At 43.6% G+C, this 20,257-nt stretch overlaps 1 protein-coding gene across 3 annotated transcripts in view; it reads left to right on the forward strand.

The window, feature by feature from the left end:
- The window catches only part of Arhgap26 (Rho GTPase activating protein 26), a 386,442-nt gene that overhangs the window by 200,883 nt on the left and 165,302 nt on the right, over positions 1-20,257 (forward strand). For all 3 annotated transcript variants that reach the window (XM_059245983.1, XM_059245982.1, XM_059245984.1), the window contains exon 12: positions 7,122-7,158. In XM_059245983.1, coding sequence (XP_059101966.1) covers positions 7,122-7,158 — 37 coding nt within the window. The remainder of the gene's footprint in view (positions 1-7,121; positions 7,159-20,257) is intronic.

The raw sequence follows: 20,257 nt of genomic DNA on the forward strand, positions 1-20,257 counted from the left end.
CTTCCCACTATTTCTAAGCTCTGTCTTTTCTAGTATCGAGGCATCCTTTCTTATTCTAAATTGCTCACTTTGTCTACCTCTGTTTTAGCTGTGGCTACTTCTTGAACATTTCTCCATGTGGCCTCTTCTTGAACGTTTCTCCATGTGGCCACCCCCATAAAGAGAGGTCTTCCTGATGCGAACAATTCCTGTCTTTTTGAGATTTTTATGGGTGGCATTCCACAGATGCATGGAGCCAGACCGGTAACTTCTCAGTGTGTCATTACAAGTCTCTACACTGGTCTGTACCCAGTCTGCTGGGCATGCCAGTGTGGTGCTCTGCTGGGAATCCCTCTGCCTCCCTCCTCTTGCATTGTTGCCAGCTTTCTTAGTGTGCCCATCGGTTTTTAGGAAGGATTTTTGGTGGTGGTGGGGGGAGCATCCTAGATTGTTTCGGGTTGGTTGTGGTTTTTATTATTTACTGCCACACTTGCATTAATTGGAAGTTTGGAAAATTACTGTCATGTTTAAATGGGTAGAAATTGTGTGCTTACATAATGGTTGCATTGTTGTCATTTTAATTACAGCTTAGCTTTTTTTTTTTTTTTCTTTGCTAATCGCCAAGCTATTTGCCAAGCTGGACTGAGTATAGAAGTTGTGGCTGAGTGCAGACTTTAGTGTAGAGGGTCCGGCCTACTTTATTCTGGTTCTGTAACTTACTGCCTTTATTAGCTTGAGATGACAAGGGGCCTGTGTGATTCTGTGAAGCAGCTGCCATGGTGGTACCCCATGTGCTCAAGGATAAAGTGAATCAACTCATGTAAATGATGACTACAGGCCTGTCGTCTAATCAAGTGGAGAAAAAGTTGTTGATGGGTTCTAGTTATTTTATTTTGGAAAGCTGTGTGAAAGAATTAAGAATATTTTTCTGTAAAGATTGGCCTTAGATGGTCTCTTTTTCTCTTTGTTTGGTAAATTAGTGTCTGTTAGGTGTATAACATTGCTAATGAGATCAGCACTGCTAGGTAACTCAAACTGTACTTCCGTCCTTAGCTATTTACCCCTTAAGCAGTAACTTCTCTCAAAGGAGAGATGGTTCATGTTTATTTGTCTGCTTTAAGCAAAACATGTAAAGAGGAGGAGAATAGTGGTGATGCTGATGGTGTTCTTTGTAGAAGGCTTCGTGGCCCATCAACTTTGTATTCTCTGGGTAAAGTATTCTGTAGCCATTGTTCCCTTTAATTCTCAAAAAACCTAAGGTTGGTAAGATTAGTATTCTCCTCTGAAATTGATTTTATTTTATCTGTATTTTGACTGCATGTATGACTGTACAGCACGTGTAATTCTGGTGAGGTCAGAGGAGGGTGTTTGATTCCCTGAAACTGAATTTGCAGACATTGTGAACCACCATAATGGGTGCTAGGAATTGAACCCGGTCCTCTGCAAGAGTAGAAAGTATTCTCTACAGCTGAGCCATCCCTCCAGCCCCAGCTCTTCCCCTCTTACAGAATAAAAGACTGAGGCCTAGGAATTTAAAGTCATCAATGTTTAAATGGTAAAGTTAGACTTTGAACTCAAACAACAGATCACTGTGAACTTGTTACCACTGATGGGGGCTAGGTGTGGCAGTGAATACCTGTAATCATAGTATTCAGGAAATTAGGGAGAAGGATTGATAGTTCTAGGGTAGCTTGGGCTATATAGAGAAGCCCTGTCTCAGCCAGACAGCCAGACAGTGTAGGCTCTACACTGTGTCACACAGATAAAGGACCTGGTAATGTCTAGTGATATAGAACCCGCCTGAGCACTGTTCTAAGATGTTGATTCATAACTTTGTTTATTGTGCCCCCACATTGGTATATCAGGGGAACATCCAGGTGGGGTGAGCTTTCATATTTTAGGTAACTTGGAAGAGGCCTTAGGGAATCAGAATTGGGGGCTGAGTTCAGATAAAGCAGTGCGGTTTATGTAGGAGCAATAGTTTTAAATAGGTTTGTCTATGAGCCTAGTTCTGTGATGCCTTCATTTGAACAGATTTTGATCTGACGTGTGTGGCCAAGTGCTAATATAGCTGTGTGTCCAAAGGAAAAGTCAGATTGGTTCATCAAAATATTGTTTTGCATATGCTTTCATTTGTATGTTTTTAAAAAGTACCTGTCTGTGCTTTCTCAATATGGCTTAGATAATGGTACTAAAAGGTTACCCACTGAAAAATTCTGAGAATCCAAATGACTGTGTGTATTTTCTTTTAATTCTCTAAGGACATGTAAATTGAATTGGCTCAGCAGTTTAGAGAATTTATTGCAAAATCACATTTGTTGCAGAGAAAGCATATGAAGGCTTTCTGCGCCTTCTAATTTATTAAATTGTTTCCCCATTGTAGTTTCTGGGTAAGGATTCGGGGACTCACAGGCCCTGTGACTGTGAAAGTGCTGCTTTGCTGGTGTGGTGATCGTATCAGGATGGAGTTCGCTGGTTCTGAGAGGACATGAAGTGTCACATCCACATTAGTGACCAGCAGGTTGCATGGGTTAGTGGTGGGTATATCCGCCTGGAATCTGAAGACCATGCCCAGTTCCATTTTCTCTCTGACTCAGGGTGACTTGTTCCTCTTGTGACTCACTTGCTCTGGCCGCCCTTGATATCACTTTACCTTTATCACCACCACCATCATCATTGTGTCTTCTGTGTCATGGGGTTTGTGGGTAAGTGCTTGGGCCGGGAAGACAGACTGGGGAGTTCCATGCAGGACATTTCCCAGTTCTACTTTCCTCACCTTGGGCAACTAACCTCAGTCCTCTACACCCTCAGTTTCTCAGTCCTCTACATCCTCAGTTTCTCAGTCCTCTACATCCTCAGTTTCTCAGTCCTCTACACCCTCAGTTTCTCAGTCTTCTACATCCTCAGTTTCTCAGTCCTCTACACCCTCAGTTTCTCAGTCTTCTACATCCTCAGTTTCTCAGTCCTCTACACCCTCAGTTTCTCAGTCCTCTACATCCTCAGTTTCTCAGTCCTCTACATCCTCAGTTTCTCAGTCCTCTACATCCTCAGTTTCTCAGTTGCACTGGGAACAACTGGGGTGGTGTGAGGACAGAATCAGACAATGCCTATAGAGTGCTTAAAATTACTGCGTCTGTGGGGATTGTTCCTCATGACTCACAGAAGACTCTGATAAGATAAACACATGCCATTTCTATTCTCTAGAAACATGTGTGTAAAGGTAAATACTCATTGGCATGGCTGTTTACCAAGTCTTTATGTGCTGTAGTCAGCAGAAGCTGGAACATGCCTGCCTCAGAGTCACTTGTGCCACAGGGTTCAGACAGTCTTCTGTGGCTGGGTCTTGAAGGCCTGTGGCCAACTTGGAGAGATGGACTTCAACCTTGCCTGTGTTGTTGAGAAGGTACACTTTTTCTGCCCTGTGAGCCGTAAGTCAGGCCTCATCTGGTGACCTCTGTTCCTTTGAGTTGAGCTGGGCTCTCCTCTGTGAAGATAGAGTTCTTAAGAGGCACGCGTGAAAGTACATACATCCTCTATAACTGCTAGTCACAAGACAAAAGCCACAGGTAAAAAGATCTCTTATCTCAGGGCATTGTTCTGGCCTCCTAGCCCCAGTATGATGTTAGTGGGCCTCCACGAGACAGATGGAAGAAGGACGGGCCAAGCATTTAAAATAGTGCAGTGCAGGTCCTTTCTTCTACTAGTACATGAACCACAGTGCTGACCCCTGGAAAGGCATGGTACTTACGTACATTTGCTCTTAGCTGGATTGGGAAAGGGGACTGAAATATCCTTATAGAGGACCTAAGAAGCTTTGTTGCCTTGGACACACTATAAGCCTCAGGTTCCATACCTGTACAATGATAGTGACACTAAAACTAATCCGTTTGATGTTTCAAGAATTGGATGCTGTCGTGTTTGGCACTTGGTAAGTGCTTGGGATGCAAAGTCATTCTGTAGTGCTCTTCCCAAGCCTCTATCTGGTCCCTATCATGGCGGTTGCTGCCTGCCCTGGCCTACCTTGTTGGGTGATGTGATCACATAGTCCTGGCAGGATTAGTTTGTTAGCTTTATTTCAAAACTCATTGTCTTTGGCTCATTTACCCAGACCAGACAGAGATTAATGGCTTGGTCTTGGAGGATTGGAAAGCACATGCTTCTGGCATCTTTGGCTCATTGATCACACCTCTCCAGCTCAAAGAGCACTTGGGTGTTCCAGGCAGGGGTCTCCTGAGACTCAGGAAACCTGGAAAGAAAGTAATTTGGCATGGATTTGCCTATTAATTAAGGAGCCCTGAAAGCCCCATGTTTCACTATTCCTTCTGGATTTTGCCATTTACAATCTTAACAAGTTTCTCTTGGATAGAATGCTTGGATTGAATGGGAGAAATGCAGTGATCAAGGGGAGCTGGAAGGAAAAGCAAACCCATTTTCCAAAATACTGTCTCCTCCCGTGTTGCCCTTCATCTGCTTTCCAAGGTTATCGAATGTTGTCGGGAGGGGTTGCTGATTCTGGATTTACCTGTATGTCACTCCCTGAACAAGGTCCTGGTAGGGACCTGGCTGTACCTCATAGCCTTGGCCTTATTTCTTATGCTTCTCTGCCCTTCAGTAATCGCCAACCACACTGACCTTCCTCCTCCATAAGGTAGGACCAGCTGGATATGAATACCTAGACCTTGCTAACAAGCTCCTCTTTTATCATTTAAATTCATGGAAATATTTTCTCTTCAGGAGAGTGTTCCTCCATACCAGACCCACACTGCCCTGTTTTCTTATCTCTATGGTACTTGTCAATATTTAAAGGAATCTTATTTATAAGTTTGTTTTCTTCAGTGGTAGGAACGTTCCATGTGAGCAGAGCTCATAGCTGTACCTAAGTCACTGCCTGGCTATTGCAGATACTTAATAAACACTTGTTAACCCACGCAAAGTTATTGCAGAGCAGTGGAAAAGTCTCAAAGCCAGCATCCCTTGTTTGACAGCCACATGAATAAAACCCATGGGAGCCAAAGGACATGGCATTTGTCTACCTGGAGTCCCTGCTGCTCCCCAAGTCCCTTTGTCCCCTTTGTGCGGTGCCATGGAGAGAGATCCATTAGCAAATGGCGATCCAGTCCAGGCACTTCGTTTATCCCAGTGATGGTCTGCTGCTCAGAGAGGCACTTGTAGCTCTAGTTTCTGATAGGAATCAGCACAGCCTCGGTGGGGTGGTGGCCTTCACCTAGACTTTGTGGGTGTTTCTCCCCCAAGTCCTGTGAAGGTTGAGCCATTCTTGTTGCAGAAACAGGCCAAAGCACCCTCATTTGTCTGGTGCTGTTTCAGTCTAATCCTCTTGACACAGTCTCACTGGGCACTCACAGCAGCCTGTGGAGGAGTGTGTCAAACAGCTATCTATTATCACCCCATTTCTGAGATGAAGAAGTGAGAGTCCAGCCTAAAGAAGTGACTGGTGGTGACGTCCAGGCCAAAACCCGTCTTTTGGTGCCTTCCTTGTCCCTGGGACTTTTCAGTGTGTGCACTGGTGGTGATTTGGGTATCGGAGCATCCTTTGTAAGGTCTGAGGTTCCTTTTATGCTCATCCTCCGATCTTTGTTAAGTGGCTGTGTGGCTTTAGTCTTCTGTAGAGAATAAATATAAAAATATATGTGATAAATATAATAACAAAGCAGGGTGATTTCTTGGATTTGGGGTTTGATAATCCCAAGACATTCTTGGGCAACTCCTTTATATAGAGCCATAAAGGCCCAAAGAAGGCAAGGCCAACTCTGTCCAAGTTGAACTCGATGCCCCACTCTTGACTAGCCATTCCCATCTACATTTCTTAGTGGAAAACTCATTTTGGGGGACGTTTGATGCTAAGTTTTCAGAAATTTTTGGCTTAGTTAGTTCTTTTAGGGGCTAAATAAACATTTCTCAGCTGACAGTCCATCAGAACACCTGGGGATTGTTGAATAGGTAAGTAGATATTTAAATTATGATGGCCAGCTTAATCATATGCCTTTCCATACCTACAGAGGAGGATTTGGTAGTTTTCTTTTCCAGAGCAGAGATTTCACTGTATTTCTCCTAATAGCAACAGCACTTCAGGAATGGGCCGTCTGGCCAGTAACCAAAGCCAGCCTATCCTTTGCTTCTGTGTGGACCGTGGGTCATGTGTGGTATTTATAGAATAATTTTTGCAATTGACAAGTGATAGAGGCCTGTCACTGGATCCCAGGAAAGTGGAGTGCCAGTCTCCCTTTGCAGCATGGGCAAAGAATATTGGTTCTGCTAATTAGACTTTTTACCCCCTAAAAGTTAAATTTTTAATTTGTGAAAACTTGTTTCCTCACCTGATATTTAAGTACCAACATAATAATGATTTTGGCCTCTTGGCACTCAAAGCCTAAACTGTTCATTGTCTTGACCTTTGCAGAATAACTTGCAGCATGTCATTGTCTGCTTTATAGTGAGAAAGTCTTCCTTTTCCTAATCATACCACTTTCTCTTTGAGGATTTCTATCAACTGTTTAAGGATTGGGTTGTAAATGTGATATATTCTCAGGATAACATTCACACCTACATATAGTAGAGGGGGTGCTGGTCTCATCCCCAGGGTCAGCACTCAACAGTTTGTAATGTTTCTTTGCCCATGCTTCGCCTTTAACTAGCTGTGAAACCTCATTCCACCTTTGTAAGCCTCACATTTTCCACCTGTACAGCAGTGGTAGCAACTGCTCTTGCCAAGCATAGTTTCTATGCAGATGGGGATAGTTCCTGTGAGATGCTTAGGGCATTGTCTGGTGTGCAGTTAGTGCTTAATGGTTTGCAACTAACTTTAGACTCTCTTCTTTTATTTTATATATTTTATTTTATTGTTTGCTATTTTAAAAAGATAACCCCCCAACACATACACACACAGACACACACAGACACACACACACACACACACAAACACAGCACACACACTTCACAGTCCCATAGGTGGTTCTGACCCATGCTTATTAGAGAAAAGCTAAGTACATGCTGGGAAGTAAGAGCTTAGTTACGGTGTTCCCATGAGGGGAGCAGAAATTGCCTTCCATCTTGGGGTTTTCTACAGTGAATTGGTAGGCTGGTATAAAATGCACACAAAGTAAATTCCTATTTCTATTTTCCAGGTCTACAACTCAAACAAAGACAGCCAGAATGAAGGGAGTAAGTATGATGTCTGGGTCATTTTCTATATTCAGAGTGGGGGGCAGGAGGGGAGGCTTTAAGAATCGCCACTTCAGGGCTGAGCCACCAGGAGGTGCCCTGGGCATGCTGGGTCAGCCTCACTTCAGAGGATTATTTCTTGAAGAAGATTGGTAAGATTGTAGTGACCTCTTTCATTTAAACAACCCTTCGTGCTTTTCATGGTACTCTTATACTCATGATCTCACATGGTCCCAGGTCTTAATAAGATGGTAGCCCCAGTCACCATTTATAAGTTGCTCAATACTCAACAAACCAAGAGTCCAATGCTGCCAGAATGCCTCTGGCACTGTCTGGGAGCCCTGGAACGGCAATAGCAAAGGTGGATGATGGCTTGCTACTCCTGTGTCCTTTGTGGCTCTTGGAGAGGGAAGACTGGAGAGGGGAGAGGATAGTGGCTAGCCTCTTTCTCTGCTGCAGGCCAGCACTGGGCTTCATCACCTCTTCTAAGGGCACCTCTAACTGCACAGGCAGTGAGATTGAAAGGAAACCTCTGCTGGGCAAGTGCTCCAACCTGATTATCACCTTGGTGCATAAGACAGAAAGCACATTCCTTCCAGGGTGCCACAAGAGTACAAAGGAAACCCCGACTCTGGCCTCAGCTTTGCTCTAGAAAACCCACTTGACAAAATCAAGAGGTGGCCCTGCCAGGCACTGCAGTAGAGTCAGATCAGTGGAGCAGAGCAGCACTTCAGACAGAAGGGTGAACCTTTCCACTTTTATTGATTGAAAGCCATTAGCCATTATGAAACACATTCTTCTCTTTTATTCTTTCTGAAATAAAGACTTTGCCAAAAGATTAAAACAACAACAAGCAAACAACAGGGTCTCTAGCCCAGGCTGGCCTCAAACACCCAGCCAAGGATGAACTTCTGACCTTTCTGCCTCCCTCCTGAGTGATGGGATAACAGGTGTCCACAGTGACAGCCGCCTTATGCAGTGCTGGGGCTTGAACCCAGTACTTCGTAGATGAGAAACAAGCACACTACCAACTGAGCTATATCTCCAGCCCTTGCCAGAAGATACAGATAAAATATTAAGTGACTTATAATGGCCACAGTTGACAAAGTTTTTATGACAGGAAAACTGAGTTCTGTGTTGCTTTGTTTTCTCTTCAAAAGCTGAATAAAGAAAAAACTTTGAAGTAAATATTCAAGAAAACAAAATAGTAACCACCCCCCCCCCCCGCCCCAATTTAAATAGATTGTTAAAGCATCGGAGGTTAACTGGGGTAGAGGTAAGGAGCAAAACTCATAGTTTCACAGTGAAGAAGCATAAAAGGCGGTAGTGTAATTTAGTGATGGAGCATATGAAGGCACAGGCTGGCAGGCACACCAGCTTCAGGGATGCAGGGATGGGTCTTTTGGAGGCTGCTCCTAGGATACAAAGTTGTCCTTGCCTCACTCTCCTGAAGAATCAGATTCCCAGCAAAGATACCATCCAGTGAGTATAGCTTGGGCCCCCAGAGGGAAAGAAACACATTTTGATAGAAAGTTTCTAGAATATTGTAAGAAATGGATGCAGGAAAATTAGGGAAGCCACCAGGATAGGAAATATGAACACTCAAAAGGCTGAATGAACAGCTTCCCACGCTTGGCCCCAGGCAGGGACATAGTGCTTCTTAGTAAAGATGCCAAGAGACCCCAAGAGCTGTGGAGATGCAGTACACACAGAGTTCTCTGTCACAGGCTCCCTTGTTGACCTTATGATCCTGTTCCCCTGTTTAAGTGTCAACAACACTCTGTTTGAAATGATTTTATTGGTGGGTATGCTGGTCAGTCCTGCTGGTCCGCAAGCATTTTGGGAGTATGTGTGGAACCCTTCAGTAAGTGGCTATCTTTTGATTCAACAGTATTTTCTTTTTTTATTATTACTTTTTAAAATTAATTAATTTTTTTTCACAGCCCAGTGTCAGTTTCTCCTCTCTTCCTCTTCTCCTCCCTGTTCCTCCCCAGCCTCCCCTCTTCCCCGCTCTCATCCATTCCTTCTCCTTTCTCTTGAGAAAAGGGCAGGCCTCCCATGTATATCAGCCATCCTTGGCATATCAAGTTGCAGTGTGACTAGGCACCTCCTTTCCTATTAAGGCTGGATGAGGCAACCCAGTAAGAAGAAAGGGTCCTAAAAGCAGGTAACAGAGTCAGAGACAGCTCCTGCTCCCTCTGTTAGAAGTCCCACAAGAAGAAGACTAAGCTACACAACTATCACATATGTGCAGAGGGCCTATGTCAGTCCCATGCAAGTTCTCTGGTTGGTGGTTCAGTCTCTGTGAGCCCCTTTGAGTCCAGGTTAGTTGATTCTGCCGGTTTTCTTGTAGTGTCCTTGGTTCCTCCGGCTCCCATAATCCTTCCTCTGCCTCTTCCACTGGATTTCCAGAGGCCTGCCTAAAGTTTGGTTGTGGGTCTCTGCATCTGTTTCCATCAATTGCTGGGTGAAGCCTCTCTGATGCCAGCTGGGCTAGGCAATGATTTACAAGTAGAGCAGAGTATCATTGGGAGTCATGTTATTGACTTTCTTCTCTTTTTTGCCAGCCATGTTTGGTTCTATCCTTGGACTCTGGGCTGTTCAGCCTCTGGGTCCTGGCCCTGCAAGCAGTGTCCAGGGTGACACTGTTTCCTCTCACAGCGTGGGTCTCAAGCTAGACCAGTCATTGGTTGACCACCCCCATCATTTCTTGGAAGCCTTCAAAAAGTGGCTGTCCTTTGACTCAACAGCATTTTCTAAAGTACAAAAATGTTTAAAATGTAACCAAGAAGTTCAAGAGCCTGAGTATCAAATGGAGCAATCGCAGAGTAGTATGCAGCTTTAGTAAGAACAGGGCGACATGGTGGGTGGTTTCAGCTGTCAGAATGTGTAGAGTCACCCCGGCAGGCAGGAAGCCCTTCTAAAGAAATGTCTAGGTTAGCTTAGCCTGTGAGAGAGTTTAACTGGAATAATCAGGATTGGGAAGATTAGCTCTGAATGTGGCAGTACCATTTTGTGGGCTTGGCCTTGCACTGAATGAGAAGTAAAGGAGCTGAGAATACATGAATGTGCTAATTCCTTCAATGGAATGTGACTAGCTACTTCAAGTTTATGGTGCCTTGACTTTCCCACAATGCTAAACTATGACCCAAAATTATGAGTCAAATAAAACTCCGTCCCTTAAGTTGCTTTTATCTCAGGGTATTTTATCACAGCAACAGGGTGGGAAACTGAGATGGGGGGAGGTGCACTGTGGCGAGGGCTCAGCAGTCAAAGCACTTGCATAGGCAAGAGGACTGGAGTTGAGATCCTTGGAGCCCACAGACATGTCCCTGAGCATGGCAGCCCATGTGTGGTTCCAGCCCTGGAAGGGGGGAACAAGGGATCCCTGAGCAAGCTGGCTAGTGAGACTAGGTTAGTTGGAAAGCTCTAGATTTGATGAATAGACCCTGCCTCAAAGGATAAGGTAGAAGAATGATCCAGAAGGATTCCCAGTAATGACCTTGGGCTTCTACATGCATATACAAATTACACACAGGCAATTACACACACATGTGAAAAGAAGGACGAACGGGAACAAGGGAGCTCTTAGTGTATTTGGTGCCTGCAGTAGATCATTAATTGAATTTTTAATGGAAGTGGGCAGTAGAACAAAATAAAAGAAGTTATAGAACTCATCTAGGTGTTTGACAGGAAAATGGCTTGAGCTACATTGATGATCAAATACTAAATCAAGATGGAGAATGGCTTACTGGGGGACGACCAGTTTCTAGTGTGTTTCTATGCAAGGTACATTGTCTACCATTAAAGTCATTTTATAGCAATAGCTGTTAGATAACCACTTAATATGTGTCAGGTACTAGAGATTTATTAGATTAAGTTTATTGGGAATTTATTTCCTTCCTTCCTTCTTTCTTTCCTTCTTTCTTCAAGCTTCCTTCCTTCCTCCCTCTCTTCCTTCCAACTTCCTTCCTTCCTTCCTCCCTCTCTTCCTTCCAACTTCCTTCCTTCCTTCCTTCCTTCCTTCCTTCCTTCCTTCCTTCCTTCCTTCTCTCTCTCTGCTTGCTTGCTTGCTTGCTTGCTTGCTTGCTTGCTTGCGTGTTTTTCAGGACAGAGTTTCTCTGTGTAGTCCTGGCTGTCCTGGAACTCTCTCTGTTGACAAAATTGATCTCAAACTCGGAGATCCACCTGTCTCTGCCTCCCAAGTGCTAGGACTAAAGGCATGCACCACTACACCAGGCTTTGTTGGAATTTTTTGATTTGACTTGTAGATAAAGAAATTGAGACTAATAAGCCCAGAGGATACAATTTAGGCTACATTCCCCAACTCCCACGGTTGTACCCTGAACACAAGGCAAGGGTATTTCCTTTTCTTGAGCAAAGAACGATGTGAAGAGTCCCGTATGAAAAATGCAGACTCTGCCAGAACATTTGGTTCTGCCTCTTGTTCTCCCCAGACAGGAGATGCACTTGTGTTAGTTACAGAATACCCTTGTATCTAGCAAGGGGGAGAGATAATGATTGAGTGAAAAAATAGTGGCCACTTTTTCAAGACTGCTTTACTAGTCACTGACTTCCAGACTGACCACAGATTATTCCTCTGGGTTGGTGTTGCTGTCTTTTCTTGGTATTAATATATCCCTTTCCATATCATGCCATTGTTTTTTACCTCCCTCCTATTTAGGAATTGAACCTGGGCCTTGGGCATGCAAGGCAGATCGTACCACCTGGCTCCAGCCCACACCTTGAAGCTATTGTTTCTTTTCATCTTCACTGGGCTTATCTGTCATGGGAAGCACTGTTGCTAAAGATCTTGATCTACCCTTTTTTAAATGTCCCAGTTTAAGCACTCTTAAAGGTAATGAGTCAATCTGATAGGAATTTAAGAGTCGACTGTTGCTTTTCTGGCCAAATTCTAAATGTTAGCATGTAAATACAAGATAGGTAGTGTTTTGTTTTCTCAAACGTTTTTGGTGGGAGTTTGAATACAAACCTCTTATCAGAGAGCCAGCATGTTCTGAAGGGGGCAGATAGCTGGTGGGGATTCTTCTGTGGACTTGTCTGAGTTTGTTACTTTGCCTGTGAAGTTGCTCTTAGGGCTTGCAGTGCCTGTGGGTATGAAACAGATTGGTAAGTGGCATTTGTTGGCTGCTCTGATTTCAGATTACTCACTTGACAAAGAGAGGACAGCCCCAGACAAAACATGCCCATTTCTTTGCAGGCTCTTTGCATTTTATCTTCTGTGTGTTCTGTTCAGGTCTCAGGTAGAGAGCCCTCACCTTACCTTCCCTGTTCTGTCTCATTATTCTCATGAGTTCCTTGAACCATTCTTTCATTTTATTTATTCCATTTCTTTTCTTCCCTGTGTTCTTTTGTTCCCCTTTAGACCACTATTCTATTCTAGTTTACACTTTTTTTTTGTTTGATTTTTCGAGACAAGGTTTCTCTGTGTAGCTCCGCCTTGCTGGAACTCACTCTATAGACCAGGCTGGCCTCGAACTCACTGAGACCCGCCTGCCTCCTGAGTGCTGGGATTAAAGGCGTGTGCCACCACTGCCTGGCCTAGTTTGCACTTTTAAAGCACATTTCTTGTAATATATCATCTATCTACCTGTATTCTTAGATTATACAAATGGCTCTATGTCTTGTTCTGATCCGTTTTTGTCCCTTCAGCATGTGTTAGGTGTCATCCACAACATTCCTTGTGTCTCTAGATGGTGCCTCTGATTACCATCTACTCTAAAATGTATCTGGTTTTGTAGAGATGTGCTCTTGTCTCCTCAGCTGCTCACCTCTGACTTCTCATCATCACATGAACAGGTCTGTAATATGACTGTGTGTGATTCTGTTCTGGGGTTCTATTTTCTGGTCCAATTGCCAGTTCATGATAGACTTCATTAAGCAATCTCATGCTGCTCTGAGATCTGTCTACAGTTGCCTGTCTACAGTATTATCAGCCCCGAATGCACATTTCTCCATACTTGCAAATGCTCACTATTACTCAGCCTTGTGATTTCTTGCTGGTCTAATACATTTACACAATAGCACACGTCTTTCTCTGATAAGCAAAGAGTTTTGACTGTGTACTCATATTACCTGCTAGTCCTTGAGCATCCTCTTCTCTTAATGGCCTGTTCATGTCCTTTGTCCATTTTCAGTGACAATTGCCATCGTTTCCTGTGTATTTGTAAAGTTGTTTCTATCTAGATAGTAATCCTTATTAATTTTACACATTTTATCTTATTTTTGTGGTGCTGGTGATTGAACCAGGGCCTTGAACATGATAGACTAGCCATTGAAGTAAATATCCAGTCTAGTTTTAGATATTTAAAATACACTTTCCCATCTTGTTACCTATTGATGTTATTTGTGCTGTCCTTCCTTGATGCTAGGGACTGAACCTATGGTCTTGGGCATGCTAGAGATCTGTATTCTGTATACATTCATTATCATCTTTTAAATTTTGTCTCTACTTTCCTTTCTGGCTCCTGATTTTCAAATTGTGTTTTGAAGAAGACGTTTTTGACTCAAATCCTGATGCTGTGTCCCCACATCAGTTTGCCTTGCTTCCTCTACCCACCCTTCCTCTTCCTCACTCCCCCCTCTCTTTATTGTCATTTTAGGGGTTGACGTAGTTACCTGTAGACATTTATTCTTTGAGAATAAATTTAGTGAGTTCTTCAAACATGAAAATTTTGTTTGCATTCAAGATCGTGTTAATTAAATAGATTGATTTTGAGGAAAAGAAACACTTTTACCTGTAATCTTGTCATCCTCTCAAGACCTTTGACTGTCCTTCCATTTATTCAGACCAACGTCCTTTTGTTTGGGTTTTAGTTTTCTGCCTAGAGGTCTTGTGTGTTCTTAGTTGACTTTTCCCTGAAATAGTAGAGTCAGAAAACAGTCTGCTCTTTTTGTTTCTCATCATGTCCTGGTAGTTTTGTGAACATGAACATTCCTTTGGTTGTTCTAGAATGTCAGAAGCAATGAGCTCTCTAGGTTGTCAGTCTTGACCAAGTAGAAAAGGAAAGGAGAGAATGGAATGACAGCCAGTAAAGAACTTGATCTCCTGCTCCCTGAGCTTCCTGTTGAGAAGGTGACCATCGCCAGTGTCAAGGATTCACTCTTAGCTCCTCCTTCACTGTTACAGAAGGCAGGGCTCTGCACAAGGCCAGATCTGTTCCCCAGTTCCATTCCCACCTCGATGCTTGGTTAGTCTTGTTCCACACCTGACCTTCGCCTGCAGTTGTCAGATTTACTCTCCAAAGACTCAGAAGTAGGAGGAGAAACTAGGAAGTGGCTTGTTCTAAACCTTGGCTACTTTTCCCAACTGAGGAACGGTTACAGTGCCAAGAACATGTTGGAGAAGCTGCATCAGTCCAGTGAGAGATTCTAAGACTTCTAGTATTTAAGTTTTAAGCAATAAATGCCACTACATGTTCACCTCAACAAAAGTTACATGTTTTACAGGAATGTAGTCTCCCTCTGCTTCTCCAGCTGTTTAAAAGCTGAAAGCTGATAGATTGGGACAGAGAGGACCCATTTTGTTAAGCTGGTGTTCATAGTACCACCTCCCTCTATGAGAGATTTAGACCAAATCAGTGGGCTAATCAGGTTGTCTTTAAATGGATGTGTTCTTGTTGCTACAAGCTTGCCTCCTCATGGACATCAGGGCATAGCCATGTGTTGACCACCTGGCTTTTCAGAGCATCATGGTGGTAGTTCACTCTGCCTCCCACTCTCATTTAACATTGCCTTTTCACTCTTGCTTGAAGTTCTTACTAGATGGAACTGTAGGAGCCCAGGTTTCCTGAAGGTCCTCATCCAGTAGGTTTCTCTCTGAGTTCATAAGGGCAAGTAGCACTAAAGGGTAAGAACACTTACAACTAGAATAGGTATCTCTACCTTCAAGCAGTGTGGGATGTGCTGTGGGGGCTCAGAGCACCAAGAGGCCATAGACAGATGGCTTAGTTATGTTGTTGGGGTAGATAGTATTGACGTCACCAACATCCGTACTCTTTGTGTGGACAAAGTACCCTAAACTGGTGGATTTGAAAATGAGCTTCAAATGGGGTTTCATCTAGACTAGACAGATTAGAAAATGCAAACTTTCAGGCAGGGCTGTGGCTCAGTAGTAGAGTGCTTGTGTAGTATGTGCAAGGCCCTGGGTTCAGTCAGCAGAGCTGCAAAGACAACACAGACTTCTCTTTTCTCCCAAAGAAAAGTAGTACGTGTTCTGTGCTCACAATTTTTAATCACTCCTTCCTTGCACTTGGCCCTTCATCTGGTACTCTTATGAGAATCATTCCTATTTGAATTATGTTGAGGAGCCCACCGCAGTTTCTGTTTGTTGTTCACAAGCAGAGGTGGTGAGAACAGCAGTGATTAGACAGGGAATGCTCTGTGTGGATCTGGGCTTACGGTCTACTGTTTGTAGCGTGTGCACATGGAATCTCCAAACTTTCCTCTGAAGCAGGTTTAAAAACATATGTTCTTTCTTGTTATTCAATAATATGAACTTGTAGTAGACTATTAAGGAAATAGAGCAAAATAATTTTCAAAAACAGTAATCTGTAAGCTCAGAGATATTTCATTCTTGAATTGTTTATGATGTCTTATATTCATATTACCACTATCACTATGGATTTTGACTTAATTAGCATTATACTAAATAAACTTATTTCCATTCTGTTTTAAAAATTACAAGAATTTTTCATGTCATAAAAATTACATCTTGATGCTGGGCGGTGGTGGTGCATGCTTTTAATTCTAGCACTCGGGAGGCAGAGCCAGGCAGATGTCTGTGAGTTTGAGGCCAGCCTGGTCTACAGAGCGAGATCCAGGACAGGCACCAAAACCACACAGAGAAACCCTGTCTCTAAAAGAAAAACCAAAAAAAAAATTACATCTTGATAAAATTTGTGATATTAACATCCCACAATAGGATTCTATCCTAATTGACTTTTATGGTGCTTTCCATATGTTTGCTATTTTGAGACCTATACATGCTTTTACATCAGCCCTTTCACATATCTAAAATGTTCTCTTTCTTTCTATTTTGTGTGCATGGGTGTTTTGGCTGCACATATATCTGTACATCACAGGCATACCTATTACCCACATTGGTCAGAAAAGGCATCAGATACCCTGGCACTGTAGTTACAAACAGTTGTGAGCCACCATGTGTGTGCTGGGAATTGAACCCAGGTCCTCTGGAAAAGCAGCTAGTGCTCTTAACGGTTGAGCCATCCCTCCAGCACCATGAAATGCTTTGTTTAGGGTAGATTTCGCTATGTTGATTGGGGCTTTCGCACAGGGTGCTGTGGAGCTGGTATAGATTAGCGTGTTGGCCCTTGATCCTTGGAGAGAGATGGCAGGGCCCTTTATCCTTTCAAAATTAATATTCCTGCATCATAAACTCAGTGTGAGGATTAATGTTGAGCACAGAGTCTGACATCACTCTTGTTTTAGTTCTTCCTATCGCCTGGCCAAATGTGGTACTGAAAAGAAAAATCTTTTACTGGGCATGGTGGTGTATGTACTTCAAGACTGAGGTAGGAGGATTGAGAGTTCCAGGCCAGGCTGGACAGCATAGTGAGACATCGTCAAAACCTAAAAGAACAACAAACAAACAGAACAGGGAAAAACCCAGTGTGTGTGGGAGGGAGGGGAGTGACACACAATACTGGAATGACAGGGGAAAAGCAGGGGAAAGCAGGGAAAATGCAGGAGGTAGCCATTCTCTCTGTCTTGAAGCCCTCGGGGGGTAGTTCACTTAATTCTGGTAGCGGTACTTTTCACTGGTAGTGCCACAGGAACTTCCTAAACTGCTGTTTATAATACTTAGTGTGATATGAACGGGAGGCACAAGCAGTATAAATTTGTTGATTTTGTAAATGCCATTATTTAACACAGAGATCATGCTTTTCAGTAAAGGGGCGGAGAGCAAATACTTACATTTTGCCAAACTGATGAGTTCCTTTATTACATTAGTGTGAAGGCAGCCATGGACACTATGGGAATGAATGGACAAGTGTTATCCAGTAAAGCTTTACTTTTTCAGAACAGGCAATGGTGACATTTACCCATGGACTGTAGTTTGTTAACTCCTTACTTACTACATGGTGAATTTTAAAACTAGTCCATTAGAATGGCATGGGATTTTGGCAGGGGGAATGGTAAGTGACATACAAATGGCCATCACTTACAGAAATAGTATTCTATGCATCTAGGTTTTAACTGAGCAAATGGAATTCAAAAGTATATAGTTGAGAAGTAGGAGAACCAGTGGCCAGCATCCTTGACTCCTGCTGCACTTGCTCTGTTTATCTAGCCATATGCAGCCCATCATGTGAGACTAGAAGGAATTCTATCAGCAGTCTCCAGCATCTAACCTGTCAGAGTCTTTGCATATCCATTCTCCATGAATCTCCATATTAGAACCATCAGTGCTTCCTTAAGTACCTGTGCCCAGTGCTGGGTATTCAAGGGCCACACAGGCTTTGATGGCTCCAACTCCTCAGGGTCAGGCCTTTAATATGGTACACTGGCATCGCACAGAGATTCTGGAACAAGCAGAGCCACTCTCTGTTGTTTCTTTTGTATATGCTCTCATTCTGGAGGCTGTCATTCAAACCAGAATCCTTTATGATGCTTTATTAAAGCTTGTCTTGATTTATGAGACAAGACCGAAGATCAGGAGAGCAGATGGGCAGGGATGCATTACCATCTTTTTGTATTTGCCTGATTTGTCCCTCTGATTCTCTATTCTCTTCATCTCTGTGCCTTGGATCCCCTTGATCTGCCAGACAGAAAAGAGATTTATCCTTGAAGATCACTGTGGAAGCCTTAGTGGTTAGCATGGCCACTTTTTTTAAAAGGCTTCTCAACCCTTCAGCTTTTTATTATCAAAGGTCCACATTCTCATGAAAACAGTAAAGGGCAGGAAAGGGGATTCCCCCTCCCTCTTGCTTCCAGTCACCTTCGGTCTTTTGCTGTTAGAACACCCACAGTAGAGAGGCTGGAGGGGGCAACCATTGGTAACAAGGATCCCTTTGGAATCAGAGCCATCCAAAGGCTGCCAGGTCTCCCCTGTTGGGTAGCTTATAAATAGAACATTTCCCCTTTTAAACCTGAGAAGGGTGGAAGCATTAATGGGCACGACGCCTGGCCTCCTGTGCGCTGGTCCACGAGGCAATCAGCTGAGTGCACCTTCCCCTCCGGCTTTCCACCCTGCTTGCCAGCAATGGCCTGAGGCAGACTTCTCCACGCTGCCTGTTCCTCTGGTGCTGCCTGCTCCCCTGGTGCTGCGTGCTCCTCCCAGTGCCCTCTTGGCCCTTCCTCTCCCTCCTGGTCCATGCAGGTTTCTGTGGCAATCCCTTTGGTCTTCTGAGGCTCAGTTAGAGTCAGGCAAGGGGCTGTGAAGGTGCTGGCTCTCTGCACTTTGCCTTTTGTTAGGAATCCTGCTAGTGACATGGTTGCTGTGGCTGCATTGAGCTAGAATTATATTTAGTAAAGCAGTGACGTCTTAACTCTAGAGTGGCTTAGCTATGGGTAGAGTCTGGCGAGACAGGGAAATGCTCCTCAGATACCTTATGTTCCCAACTGTTTTGTGTGATGAGACCATCTTCCAAGGACAGTATTGGCAGTGGGACTCCTTGAACTTGCCCAGGCAGTCAGAAGTCTTTATGTTTATCCTGGGAGATATTTCAGAAATCCATTCTTAGCTTCAGACTGACAGAGGCAGCCAGCATGTAACTTTGCCATGGCCTGATGTTTGCCTTTCCCTCTTGATATGGGCTCTGTACTGACAACAGGCTACAACTTGGATGGTAGGAACTACCTCCTGACACCCCAGATGGGGCCTCAGCTAGGCAACATGGTAGAGGGCCCTAGATAACTCTTCAACCCTAAAGCAAGAGGTAGTTGAGACAGCGACTGAAAAATTGTCACTACTGTCACCAAGTCCATGCTTTCAATTATTATAGTCAATGCCTATTGAGTTCATACTACACATGGGATAGTGTACTAAGTGTTTGACATGCACTGTATTGCTTGATCATTATTATAAGAGCCATACAAGGGAGGTAGTATTATTTAGACCTCATTTACAGATATCTGAGGCTTTGTCTAGGTGTATCCTTATGGTCACTCAAGTCATTTCTTCCCACCCTGGTCAAAGATTTCAGATTGTACATCTTACTACATGTGTGAAAGGCTTAGCAGAGGCTATAAGGTGTCAGTTGGGGTAGTGTTGAGGCATGTATAGGAGTTTTAACTCTGAAATACTACATGGTTGGCATCCGAATGCCATTGCTGTAATATGTGACCTTGGGAAACTCCGGGCCCAGTTTATTTGTAGGGGGGACTGGCTTTAGTACATACATTTTTATTTACCAGGTAAATTAAATAAAATTGGGATGGATAACCTTTGCTTAGTGGTAGCAGGGCCCATCAATAATTATTGCTCTTTGCTCTTATTATTATCAGTAGCATCTCCTAAGCCTGTGTGGGTCTCTCAACTTCCTTAGAGTGTCTTCACAGGCATTGCCTCATTTGGTTTCCCTAATTCCTTCATCTTAAAGGTGAGGAGGGTAGATATATAAAGGCTATTCATCACATAGCCAGTGTGTGGTTGGCCCCAAATCTGAGGCTTTTGAGTCTGAATGTCATTTCTTTGTTCACCTTTGCTGCCTCAGAATTTATTATGACAAAAAAAAATTTTTTCAACAGTTCCTGGGGCATCTGGAGGTGGAAGGTAGGTTTTAAAAAGGCAGGAGACAGGGTCCCAGTAGACATAGGCATTTGGCTCAGTGTTTGAAATACTTCTATCTTCATGGAATTTTATTGGTTCAGAAGTCAGTACAAAGCCCCCTGGGCTCTTTGGACTAAGACACTCTCAGGATGCCAGATCCCCTGGCAGGATATAATGGTCCTGATGATGCTGGGCATTGAGTGAAATCTTGTTATTTCAGTGTTACTGCCCTGTTTTGAAGTTGAAGTCCTACAGAGGAACACTCTTTCTAATGGCAGATGTGTAGCCCCCAGCTATGTTCTGCGACATCTGACATGGTGCCACCTGGGCCTCCCGCCTCTTGTT

Source organism: Peromyscus eremicus, chromosome 19 (genome assembly GCF_949786415.1).
Source record: "Peromyscus eremicus chromosome 19, PerEre_H2_v1, whole genome shotgun sequence".
Classification (NCBI taxonomy): domain Eukaryota; kingdom Metazoa; phylum Chordata; class Mammalia; order Rodentia; family Cricetidae; genus Peromyscus; species Peromyscus eremicus.